The sequence below is a fragment of the Pleurodeles waltl genome, chromosome 12 (genome assembly GCF_031143425.1).
Source record: "Pleurodeles waltl isolate 20211129_DDA chromosome 12, aPleWal1.hap1.20221129, whole genome shotgun sequence".
NCBI lineage: Eukaryota > Metazoa > Chordata > Amphibia > Caudata > Salamandridae > Pleurodeles > Pleurodeles waltl.
The window spans coordinates 682,327,242-682,340,719 of NC_090451.1; the positions used below are offsets into that span (position 1 = coordinate 682,327,242).

The window sequence follows — 13,478 nt, forward strand, 5'->3', positions numbered from 1 at the left end:
CAGGTGTTCTGATCCTGGCACCGGTGCACCATGGGGCCTGGCCAGGGCTCCTTGAAAAGAAGCCTTAAGGCGATCTGAAAGTCGGCCAGAGAGGTGGGGTACGGGGGCAATAGTGGGTGGGGTAAGAAGCACTCATGGCGACGGGCTCTTTGTTACCTGCGGTGCCTCTTTGTCCGAATGTGACACATGAATGCGCAGCCCGCGGCACCGACGCTCGGGAGGGATTATCGGCGGTAATCTGAGGCGCCTCTTTCTCGGTTCCGGCTGCTACCGTCGGGGCAGAGCTCTTCTCTTCGTAGATTAGCGCCCACCTAGGGTTACTCACTAGGCGCTGTGGTCCAGAGTGCACCATGGATACTAAACAAAATCAGGAACGTAGGCCCCAGCCCCTCCGTTGGGTACTAAACTGCAGTGGTATTGGGGGTGCACAGGGCCCCTCGTTCCTCAGAACAGGGAATATTTTAGGGCCCCTGGACTAAATGTATTTTGGGGGCCCTGTTCGGAACAGGTTTGAATTCATTATCCAGTGTTGGCACTTACGTGTCCTCCGTGGCCAGGCCACTGACAGTGCACAGATACACTGGTCCAAGTTCTAAATGTGTTCAATATTCAGGGATAGTGACCTGTGCGTTCAATATTGTGACACAGTAGCAACTCACTAATAATACTGCGAATGTCTGTGCCCCCCTTTTTTTCATTTGTGAGGTCCTGCTTTGATCTAAAAGAAACATTTTTATGGATATTACATGAAACATAAGCAGAAATTGATCTGCAAAATGTCTTTCATAGACTCTCACTTCACCCACGTTATAAATAAATAATTGAAAAATTGTATTTAAAAACATATATTTAAGAATTAATAAAAGTAAACTTCTCAACAGAGCGGACTGTATGGGTAGGGGGGGGTTGGGGTGAAAGGCTGGTCCCCTGGGTCAAAGCCCAATTTGCCCATGCCTTAAAAGGTCTGTGCCTCAGAGCCCTAGTGCCGCTGTAATTACTGCATTAATGTTGGCAATAACCTTTGGTCCTGAGTTGGCCAGCCGAAAATCTTTGTTTATTGACATTGTGAAACAACATTTTCCTTGAGATTGCGAAACAGTGTTTTTCACCCTTTGCACGAGAGGATATGGGTGGCACTGGGTGGCTGGAGTGACTCAGCTACGTGGCCATATCATTTTGCAGTCTCACTGTCGCTCATTCACCATTGCGTCCTCCCAACACTGGTGCCAAACAAGGTCCCTGGCAGGAAGGCACGCACTCATGCCCCTCGTGCCCCTGCAGAGGGCTGGGGGGTCTCGGTGACAAGAAGGTGGTATTTGGAGCAGTACAGCCAGCTCTGCCGTCCTTCTGGATCGGGGGCGGCGGGTGGGCATTTAGGGTGAGGCATGCAGCGGCCATTGTGCGAGGCCTACTGCCTAGCTGACTTAAATAAATTCGAATATTAATGCCAGTAGTGTGGCCTTGTGGCCTTCACGAGTTATTTTGCCATTTAAAGCGCCAAGAGACCCTGGTGGGGTCTGGTGCGCTATACTCACTCGATGACTTGTTTGGCAACCAAAGCACCCCGTGACTCTGAGTATGAGTGGGTACGAGGCGAGGGTACCACTGGAAGTAGAGCTGAGGGCTTTTGAAGTCATTGGCCCCTCGCAAGAAGGTGGGCCTAAAGGGGGTTCAGCTTAAGGCCGCGTCAACGTGGGCATGCAGTCTCACTAGTGTTTGGGAGGTGGGCATGGTGACTCCCTCAAATCTCTTAATATCTTGCTCAAATTCCTCCAAAACATCTTAAGTAGCAGTGCGCTTGTTCTCAGTTAATTCTCCTAATATAGTTTAATACATGGTTCCCAACCTTTCGACCTATGTGGAACCCCACTTTATCATTACTGGAACACGGGGACCCCCACTGAACCATAATTCGAATCTGGGGGCCCCCACCAAATCATTGCGTGAAAGCCTAATCTGTTATTATTATTTAATTTTCTAAGTAGTTGCGGACCCCCTGAGGGGGCTTGGCGGAACCCCCAGGGGTCGCCGTACCACAGGTGGGGGACCACTGGTTTAACATGTTCTGCGTCAGCACATGGGCACCTCCTCCTCTCCTTCTCCAGTTTGAACCCTTACCCCACCCTGGCAGCTGTACTTTTGTGGTCCCCATTCTTCCGCCCTACCCGCCATCAAAACCCCTACTGTGCACATCAGGGTCCTCTAACCTGATGCCTGGGGGGGTCCACAAAGCCTCCCCAGGGGGTCCACGACTGCTTGGAAAATTAACTAATATTAACAGAATAATAAATTATATATAAAGTGGCCAAATGTACTATTGTACAATGTAAAAAGCTCTGTAAATGTCAAGGAATTTAAATTTTGAGGCTAAAAATTAAATTAGAAATCGCAGAATGATTCGTGGTGAGTAGCGCAGGTGCCTCAAACAGAATATAGTATGGACGATCTGTGGCTTCAATCGAGTTTATAAAAGCACCAACTCTCCTAATAAAATTCGAAGTTGTTTGTTTTAAATTTTGCTTGCAAATGAAATAAAATGTGTTAACATTTGTGTATGTATTTAAGGGGATGCTTGCTTCTGTACTTTTCTGTTCAAATCAGCAACAATGTTTGGGCCAGGTCCCCGGCTTCCATTTATGACTCAGTGCGGGCTCTCCGATTCCAATAATGATTCAGTTGAGGTCCCGGGGTTCCAGTAATGATAAAGTGGGGGTCCACAGAAGTAAAAAATTTGGGAATCTCTGGTGTACCTCACTTGTTTAGAAATGGGGTTTGTGCTGTAGAAGTCACATGCATACAACAGTGCATGCATTCCACTTTTTAAAATGGAACTTGACGTCAGTTTTCTTTACCAATGCCCCGTGCATAGAATGAATGGCGTGGGACGTCTCTGTGAGCTGAGCACGTGGGCGCCATCTTTGTTGAGTTTTATATCATTTAAATCTATCTGAACAGATGCTCAGGGATCGGAACTTTTTGGCTTAGGATACACCATTATTTTTAACAGAGATGGAATAAATTATGTTAATTTGGGCATTGACGGGGACTGAATCGTGCTGTCTTCCTTATAGGATGAGGTGGAAATGTATATACCCTTAAAATTGTACATTCTGAAGGTGAGCTGTGTGCTGTGACGGAATATAAATTTCCTGACTTGTCCTCTGGTGTATTTGTGGAATATCTAGCAAGTAAATAATATTACTACAGCATTGACCTTTCAGCTCTCGGATTACAAATAAATTCACTATATCTGTTAATAATCTCATTCTCTTTGCTTGTCGCATAAATAATGGCGTCACTGATATTGCTGGCATAACCATAGCTTTCTTATGGTCAGAGCATTATGCGGAGGGTTATGGGGACTTCTTTTTTTTCCGTGACCTATACAACTGTAATGATGACCTTCTCCAGCGACGCCATGTTGACTAACCACACCCCTTTGTGTCCTCTCTCTCCATCCTCAGGTTCCAGGACGAGGCCGGTTACGTTATCTACCCCCAGATTGGAGACCGGCTGGACCTGATCTGCCCACGCTCAGTGCCGCTCGGCCCCTACTCTACGGAGGAGTACGAGTACTACAAACTGTACCTGGTGCAAACGCTCGAGCAGGTGGAGCAGTGCGAGATCCTCCGCACGCCCAACCTGCTGCTGACCTGCGACCGGCCCCAGCATGACATGCGCTTCACGATCAAGTTTCAGGAGTACAGCCCCAACCTCTGGGGCCATGAGTTCAAGACCAATCACGACTACTACATCATCAGTAAGTCAAGGGGGTTAGTGCTGCATGCGTCACGTAGAGGTTGGTGGAGCTTTTCTGACATGCTAGAGGCAAGAGGTTGGGGTGCGTCTGTTTCTCCAACCGGCATAGCAACACAGGGTGTAGATGGCCTTAAATTTCCTTCTCAGAATTGACACAGATGTACTCAGCTTCAGGAAACAGCTTAAAATATGCTTGTTTGTGTAATCATGATGGCCTAGAAGTCTGGCAGACCATTCAGCGCTGGGAAGCCCGTCGGGTAGCCACGTGCTTAAGAAAATGTTTTGAATTGACTTTAATTGAGTAGTTAAACATGTTGACCAATGGCTTTGGCCGATAGCATTGACCAATTGCTTTGGCCAACGGCATAGACCAATAGTGGGGATCAATGATGTTTACTGAAGGTGGTAAGAGGTTGAATATATCCTACTGAGACCATGGCAGGTCTATGATGAGGGTCCTATTGCCACAGTGGCACTGCGTACCTTTAGCAGGAATGCGTAAATGTCCCATCGACTCATAGGGAGCAGTCCTGATGGACGCTCAGAAGAGCAATGGTGTGCTCCAGATGCTAGGCTGGTGGGGGACCAGCCTTACCAGTGAGTTCTTGTGGCCAGTGTCACTTCCTGTTAGATTCCTCCCAAGTCCATGCTCTTCTGTTGCCCACCAGGCACACTCTAAAGAGGCAGAAGAAGGGTTACTAGTGGTGGAACCGGTGGTGGTGAGTGTGTCTGTCAATTGTCCTCTCTTGCATCAAGATGACACAGTTTGTGTTCGTGCCACCCTTAAACTCTGGGGTTCATCTCGGGATATTTATTTTCTTGAAGCAACGATTAAGGCAGAGTTTGGCATTAGTGAACCATTCATACCTAAACGCACAACCTTCCATTACACAAAAAACAAACACGAGTGAGAAAAAGCAGAATTTTCTTTCATAAACCCACACAAATTTACATCAGCATGCATGCTGCACCCTCAAATGGAACAGAAATGTAACACAAAAATGCATTCAGTCGAGTATACTTTTCCAAAGACACACACTGTACATCTATACAGTACACTTTCACAACATCATGCAATAACACACCAACACAGTTAAACCGCACAGATTCACCACACAACATGCACACAAACCTTCGCCATTTCCTATCTCATTTCCCACAACACAAAAGCAACACACACCAACACATGGATGCACACAGATACACACATATAAAGGCTACACCTCTACTAAACACTGGCAAATTTCTCTGACACCACACCAAGTCATTGCACACAAATGTGCCAGACACACAATATGTGTCAGGCATGAAGCACCAACCATTTACCATACAATCACATATTACAATCAAATAAACACACGGCTCTTTCTCTCTTTCTGTCCATCACACACTCCTTCCCTCTCCCTCCTTTTCTCTTTCTCTGCTTTCCGAAATATACACAAACACATACACACATATAGGAATAGAATGATATTTTAATTTCAGGGTTTGGGATGACTTTATCCTCATCCCAGGCCCAACAAGTTCCCACCCTGCCAAACTCCCTTCTCCTTTAATCCTGTGTTCCACACTCCTCTTCCCCCCCTTCACTTTTGTGGTTTTTAATATCATCAGACGCGGCCGCGCCAGCACTACCTTGTATTGCCCTGCAGCTCATCCGTTACGGGATATGTTATTGTGCTGGCCTATTCCACTGCTCTGAGCCTGGAGCCCCAGAACTATATGAAGCAACACAAAGTAGACAGTTCTCCACCCATGACGTGGACAAAAACTTGAAAGGAAATCAGGAGATGAATTTGGCTCCAAAAAGTTCACTTTTGTCACATCAGCACGCCTCATCAGTCATGTGCCGAAACGTGTTGATTCTCAGCCCTAACCGGAGGTTTGTGTTTTGGTAGTTACGTGGTTTTCACGAGGACATTTTTTGTGCTAGAACATGTTGACCAGTCAGCAAGTAGCATTGCATAATTTCACATTTTGCATTTCACCACTGGATCCACACTCACATGAACAATTCTGTGTCGAAACATGTTGGCCACCCCACCTATCTCAGAACTGATGTTAAGATGCTCACGAAAGTGTGTGGACAAAAGGGCAGAGACCTAAAGTCACATTGTTCCACACTTTATGGACCAAGGTAGCAAAACTCTTGTCTCCTTAACTGGAACAAGACCAAAACAAGCATTTGCAATGCAACAGGTCTCGCATTTTTCTGAGTTAGAGCTATTAGCAGTTGTAAACTCCCAACCGGACTTTTCTTGCCTCATTAAATAAAAAAAATAAAAAACGAGCGCGATTGCGCTGCTAAACAAGCGAGATCGCGCTGTGAAAAAAGAGAAAAAGTAGTCCACAAACTGGACGGAAAACAGCGGGCCTCGTATGTTTTCAGTACTTGGTCGATGCGCTCGAGGAGGGCTAAGCACTGAAAAGGCATGACGTATGCATGCCTTCCCCTAATGAAATCAAGCAGATTTTAAAAGGCAAGCCCACGAACCAATGAAAAACACTGATGTGACATGGACGGGGCTCCGAGCCCTTTTCTAACTACTATAGCTTCTCGCAAGCGATACGCATGCATAAGCGCATGCTACATTGGCTCCACCCTAAACAAGGGACTGGGCTTGCTCACCCTATAGAGCAGGCCTTATCAATATTAACTGCCCAGTGTGCGGGGATGTAGCTTGGTCGCTAAGAACGGCTTATTATGTTAATTATTATGCGAGAAGCAGCGCATGAGGAGGGTGTTAAGGTGCAGTAGAAAGGGAAAGGGAAAGGACTGCAGATTGTTAGGGGGTACTTAAAACCCCTAATATTGTCAAATAACCATGTTTTAAGAGCCTCGAAACAGGGAAGGTGTTTTTGTGTATTTAAAAATACCAGGTTAAATCTGATAGACACCTCGCCATCCCCGACTGAAAGCTCCTGTACCCAACCATTTATTAAATAATACATTTATTGGGGGATGTAGCACCCAAAACCCCCACACCAAGCCCCAGGAGGCTGCACCCTTGCCAATGTGCTTTGAGGGATTCTGCCTCCTTGTGGGTGCCTACCCTGGGCTCAGCCAGCTGGTTGTGGTGCAGTCTGTGGGGCTGGCCTTGCTTTGGCACTGAAACAAGGTGTTCCTGTTCTGGTCACATTTGTCATCCAGAATGTGTTGCTGCATCAGGTTCAAATGCTTTCGGCGTCATCTGACAGCCCTCGCAACCCATAACAGCTGCTCCCACATAGACATCGAGGACCATTGGGGAAAGTGATGTATTTTTCGTTGTCGGTGCACGCTCTCCACTCTGTTTTCAACAGACGCGCACACCGTGCCACTGAGTGAGTTTCCACACACAGTTATGTGGCTGTCAATAACTTTACCTGCAAGAGAGCTCCATATTGCCATACAGGTTGGGCTTCACCCGTAGAAGGCATATCCAGAAGCTTGTTTACCCATCCACCTGAAACAGGCCATCGTGCTCAACAACAAACTGCGTTCCATCAGCACCAGCCGCAAACATCCCACCTCCCCCGTGTGCAACGTAGGTCTCTGCATCACCAGAGTGGGATCTCAATTTCGAAGTGAGCCTTCGGTTTCCCAGCGGGCAGCCGGATGCAGGGACAGGCTGGGGAGACATCCTTCTCAGACTGAGAGAGCTCGCACACTGGGGGGGGGGGATTGAAGAAACATCCTTCCCGGGTAGAGGTCTCCCCGCAGGGACAGGCTGGGAGAGAGGCCGGGCTCAGAGTTTGAAAGCTGCTTTCCTGGGGCAGGGAGCTAATAATGCCTCTAAAATGAATGCATCTCTCTCCGGCAGAGCGGCCCGGGGTCGCCTCGGAGGATCCGGGGCGGGGGCCAATGTTTCCTTCTCACAGTCTCCGTGTTACACCCCCCCAGGCCCTGGAAGCCGTGTCGGGCTGTGTGTTAATACAAGACTTCATTATAAGATGGAGACCGTCCCAGCTCCGCGGCTTGGAAAGGACGTCCCTGCCCCGCTCACCGCGGTCTCCTTTCATGTCTGTCTCTCTCCCCCCTCCCTCTCTCTCTCTCTGCCCCCCTCTCTCTCTCGCTCCTTCTCTCTCTCACTCTATGTTTCTCTTTCTCCCCTCCCCTCCCTTTCTCTGTCTCATATCTCCTTTTTCTTTCTCTGCGTTTCTCCTCGTCCCCCTTTCCTTGCTTCTCTTTCACACTCTTCCTCTCTCACCACCTTTACCTTCACATGCCTCTTTCTTTTTTCCTTTTCTCCTGTTTTTTTCTCCCTTTTCTTTTTTTATTCTTTTTTTCTGTCCCTCCCTCGTATTCTTTTTTTTCTCGCTTCCCCCTCTTCCTCTGCGCTCTGTGCTTTTCTCCACTTCCTCCCTCACTTCTCTCTCGCCTTTATTTTCGTTCTCCCGTTCCCTAACGTCTTCTCTTTGCTTCTTTCTCTCCTTTCTTTCGCCCCCCCCGACTCCCTTTCTTTCCGTGGTATACACATTACACCCACTCCCTTAATACAGGGAAGAGCCAAAGCCCCTCGCGCTCCAGTCCGCGCCAGCCCCCCCCCCCTTCTTCTCAATTTATTTATTTATTTCTTCCTCCCTTTTACCTCCTCTCCTCTTCTGTCCTCTAACCCGTCCTTTATTTTTCACCCTCACTGCCCCTCTCTTCCTCTGTCATATTTACGTGCACTTTCCCGAGTAATGGGGGGAGCCAAAGCCCCCTCACTTTATTCCTCCGACTCGCTCTTCTTCACGCTTTCTTCCTCTCATATTTTCTCTCTCTCTCTCTCACTTTACTCTCACCTCCCTATACCCTCCCCGCTTCCTTCTCTCCACCTTTTTTCCTGTCTCTTTCACCCCCTTTCCCTACCACCCCTCCCGCGCACACATTTCCAGCCACTCCACAGTACAATGGAACAGTCAATTCCCCATTCCTCGCAGATTGAGCCTGCAATCATTTCATTATAAGGTGCAAAATGTCTAATTATCTTGGTGATTACAAGGGGAAAAACCGAGAAAGCACATAATATTAAAATTAATAGTTCACATTCTTGAACACGGAAATAACTTGATTAGTGCTGTATCAGATTTGCATGGCCTGGGAGGACGCGAAAGATGCAGTTGTGTTTGTGTGCTGTGTGTGGACACTCGGAAGGAGAGCGGGTCACGCCAACCCCGGTGAGATGCCCACATCAGCCTCTGTGGCAGAGATCAAGGGGTCCACACCAGCACTTGTGGCAGAGAGCACGGTGCCCACACCAGCCCCTGTGGCAGAGAGCACGGTGCCCTTACCAGCCTCTGACTGAGAGCATGGTGCCCGCACTAGCACCTATGGCAGAGTATATGGGCCCGCACTGGCCCCTGTGGCAGAGAGCACGGTGCCCGCACCAGCCTCTGACTGAGAGCACGGTGCCCGCACTAGCACCTATGGCAGAGTATATGGGCCCGCACTGGCCCCTGTGGCAAAGAGCACGGTGCCCGCACCAGCCCCTGTGGCAGAGTATATGGGCCCGCACTGGCCCCTGTGGCAGAGAGCACGGTGCCCACACCAGCCCCTGTGGCAGAGAGCACGGTGCCCTTACCAGCCTCTGATTGAGAGCATGGTGCCCGCACTAGCACCTATGGCAGAGTATATGGGCCAACACTGGCCCCTGTGACAGAGAGCACGGTGCCCGCACCAGCCCCTGTGGCAGAGTATATGGGCCCGCACTGGCCCCTATGGCAGACAGCACGGTGCCCACACCAGCTTCTGTGGCAGAGAGTATAGGCCCGCACTTACCCCTGTGGCAGAGAGCACGGTGCCCGCGTTAGCCCTTATGGCAGAGAGCACGGTGCCCGCACCAGCCCCTATGGCAGAGAGCACGGTGCCCGCACCAGCCCCTATGGCAGAGAGCACGGTGCCCGCACCAGCCCCTATGGCAGAGAGTACGGGCCCGCACGAGCCTCTACGCAGAGAGCACGGTGCCCGCACCAGCCCCTGTGGCAGAGTATATGGGCCCGCACTGGCCCCTATGGCAGACAGCACGGTGCCCACACCAGCTTCTGTGGCAGAGAGTATAGGCCCGCACTAACCCCTGTGGCAGAGAGCACGGTGCCCGCGTTAGCCCTTATGGCAGAGAGTACGGGCCCGCACCAGCCCCTATGGCAGAGAGCACGGTGCCCGCACCAGCCCCTATGGCAAAGAGATGAGTTCCCATAGTAGCCACTGTGGCAGTGGGTAAGGTGCCTACACCAGTGTAGGTGAGAGATGATAAGGTTCCCACAACAGTCATGTGACAGGGAGAGCAAGTCATCTTTTATCCATTAATGGTCCTTCATCTGGATTCAATCATTCCCAATAAAACATCAGTCACAATGGTTGCAAAAATCAACAGTGGGTGTAGGTGACAATGCAGATGGCGGTGTGAGCAATGATGCTTGGTGAAAAAGTCAGTGCATTAACTTTAGTTCAAGGAACAAGCAGTACATCCGATTCTAAATTGTTTCTTAACAAATCTGTGGGCTTTAAACGATGTCCACGTTTCAACCACTATTGTCAAAATTGGACTTCTTCAGGACACCGAAGATGAGGTGAATCTACTTGAAAAAGGCCACCATTTTCCTATGTTACAGATTTCTTGAGAGTAAAATCATGACCTACCAAGCCGCCACTGGCCAATTAGATGCATATCCAATAACTGTGGTGTTCCTCTCACAGTTAAGGAGGACTTCAAGCAGATGCTCACATTCGCAGACCACTCTGATGAAAGACCTGGTGCCAGAAAAAGCCCCGGACAAAATCTAGTTCCTTCATCAGCACATGACAGGGCAACTTCTGAAATGAGAGGAAGGGAATACGAAGGGAACACTAGGAATGAAGAACAGAGTCAGAGATAGAAAAGGGACAAAGGAGACAAGAAACAATGAAAGGAAGGAGAGCGGCTGGGAGATAAGGACAACTACATGGAAATAAACAGATGCGAGGGAGGAGAGAGGGAAGTGAGAAACTAGGAGAAAAGTTGCAGGAGTAAAGGGGAGCAAGGAGAACAGAAGAATTAACAATTGGAGGCAATATATAGGAAGGAGCGAGGCAGGAGGGAAGGGACAGTGGAAGTGTACAGGGAGGAAGGAGAGAGTGGGAAAGGATAGGGAGGAGAGAGTAACAGGGCAGAGGGTGGGAGAAGAGACGGATGAGAGAGGAAAGGGGAAAGGCAATTGGAATGAGAAATAGGAAGACGGGGTGACGAGTGCGGCTTTGTTTAGTGCGGCAGGTGTAGTAGCACCAGCGTCCATGCATGCGAGCGCCAACTGCACCGCAATCAAGAGAGCCTTAAATACCGGGCAGTGGCTGAGGTGTAGATGTACCCCTTACCCTTCCTTGTAACAGCACAGTATAAGTTGCCCCTACCAGCCCCTGGCATAGAGGTTGTATATAGACTGTGGTGCCATGACCAGCCCCTGGTATAGAGGTTGTATATAGACTGCGGTGCCCGCACCAGCCCCTGACATTGATGTTGAGTAGACTGTGGTGCCATGACCAGCCCCTGGTATAGAGGTGGTATAGAGTGTGGTGCCCGGACCAGCCCCTGGCATAGAGGTTGTGTAGACTGTGGTGCCATGACCAGCCCCTGGTATAGAGGTTGTATGGACTGCGGTGCCCGCACCAGCCCCTGGCAGAGAGGTCGGATAGACTGGGGAGCCCGCACCAGCCCTTGGCAGAGAGTTTGGATAGACTGCGGTGCCCGCACCAGCACCTGGCAGAGAGTTTGGATAGACTGCGGTGCCCGCACCAGCACCTGGTATAGAGGTTGTATGGACTGCGGTGCCCGCACCAGCCCCTGGCAGAGAGGTTGTATGGACTGCAGTGACCGCACCAGCCCCTGGTATAGAGGTTGTGTCGACTGCGGTGCCCGCACCAGCCCCTGGTATAGAGGTTGTGTAGACTGTGGTGCCCGCACCAGCCCCTGGCAGAGAGGTTGGATAGACTGCGGTGCCCGCACCAGCACCTGGTATAGAGGTTATATGGACTGCGGTGCCCGCACCAGCTCCTGGTAAAGAGGTTGTATGGACTGCGGTGCCCGCACAAGCCCCTGGCAGAGAGGTTGTGTAGACTGCGGTGCCCGCACCAGCCCCTGGTATAGAGGTTGTATAGACTGCGGTGCCCGCACCAGCCCCTGGTATAGAGGTTGTGTAGACTGTGGTGCCCGCACCAGCCCCTGGTATAGAGGTTGTATGGACTGCGGTGCCCGCACCAGCCCCTGGTATAGAGGTTGTATGGACTGCGGTGCCCGCACCAGCCCCTGGTATAGAGGTTGTGTAGACTGCGGTGCCCGCACCAGCCCCTGGTACAGAGGTTGTGTAGACTGCGGTGCCCGCACCAGCCCCTGGTACAGAGGTTGTGTAGACTGCGGTGCCCGCACCAGCCCCTGGTATAGAGGTTGTATAGACTGCGGTGCCCGAACCAGCCCCTGGTATAGAGGTTGTATAGACTGCGGTGCCCGCACCAGCCCCTGGCAGAGAGGTTGTATAGACTGCGGTGCCCGCACCAGCCCCTGGTATAGAGGTTGTGTAGACTGTGGTGCCCGCACCAGCCCCTGGTATAGAGGTTGTGTAGACTGTGGTGCCATGACCAGCCCCTGGTATAGAGGTTGTATAGACTGCGGGGCCCGCACCAGCCCCTGGTATAGAGGTTGTGTGGACTGCGGGGCCCGCACCAGCCCCTGGTATAGAGGTTGTGTGGACTGCGGGGCCCGCACCAGCCCCTGGTATAGAGGTTGTATGGACTGCGGGGCCCGCACCAGCCCCTGGTATGGAGGTTTTATAGACTGCGGTGCCCGCACCAGCCCCTGGTATAGAGGTTGTGTAGACTGCGGTGCCCGCACCAGCCCCTGGTATAGAGGTTGTATGGACTGCGGGGCCCGCACCAGCCCCTGGTATAGAGGTTGTGTAGACTGCGGTGCCCGCACCAGCCCCTGGTATAGAGGTTGTGTAGACTGCGGTGCCCGCACCAGCCCCTGGTATAGAGGTTGTGTGGACTGTGGTGCCCGCACCAGCCCCTGGTATAGAGGTTGTGTGGACTGGGGTGCCCTCACCAGCCCCTGGTATAGAGGTTGTATGGACTGCGGTGCCCGCACCAGCCCCTGGTATAGAGGTTGTATGGACTGCGGTGCCCGCACCAGCCCCTGGTATAGAGGTTGTGTAGAATGCGGTGCCCGCACCAGCCCCTGGTACAGAGGTTGTGTAGACTGCAGTGCCCGCACCAGCCCCTGGTACAGAGGTTGTGTAGACTGCGGTGCCCGCACCAGCCCCTGGTATAGAGGTTGTATAGACTGCGGTGCCCGAACCAGCCCCTGGTATAGAGGTTGTATAGACTGCGGTGCCCGCACCAGCCCCTGGCAGAGAGGTTGTGTAGACTGCGGTGCCCGCACCAGCCCCTGGCAGAGAGGTTGTATAGACTGCGGTGCCCGCACCAGCACCTGGTATAGAGGTTGTATAGACTGCGGTGCCCGCACCAGCCCCTTGGCATAGAGGTTGTATGGACTGCGGTGCCCGCACCAGCCCCTGGTATAGAGGTTGTGTAGACTGCAGTGCCATGACCAGCCCCTGGTATAGAGGTTGTATAGACTGCGGTGCCCACACCAGCCCCTGGTATAGAGGTTGTATAGACTGCGGTGCCCGCACCAGCCATTTGGCATAGAGGTTGTATAGACTGCGGTGCCCGCACCAGCCCCTTGGCATAGAGGTTGTATGGACTGCGGTGCCCGCACCAGCCCCTG

At 51.2% G+C, this 13,478-nt stretch overlaps 1 protein-coding gene across 2 annotated transcripts in view; it reads left to right on the plus strand.

The window, feature by feature from the left end:
* EFNB3 (ephrin B3) overlaps window positions 1–13,478 on the plus strand; it is a 210,196-nt gene that overhangs the window by 92,822 nt on the left and 103,896 nt on the right. For both annotated transcript variants that reach the window (XM_069218673.1, XM_069218674.1), the window contains exon 2: window positions 3,465–3,760. In XM_069218673.1, the coding sequence (XP_069074774.1) occupies window positions 3,465–3,760 (296 nt within the window). The remainder of the gene's footprint in view (window positions 1–3,464; window positions 3,761–13,478) is intronic.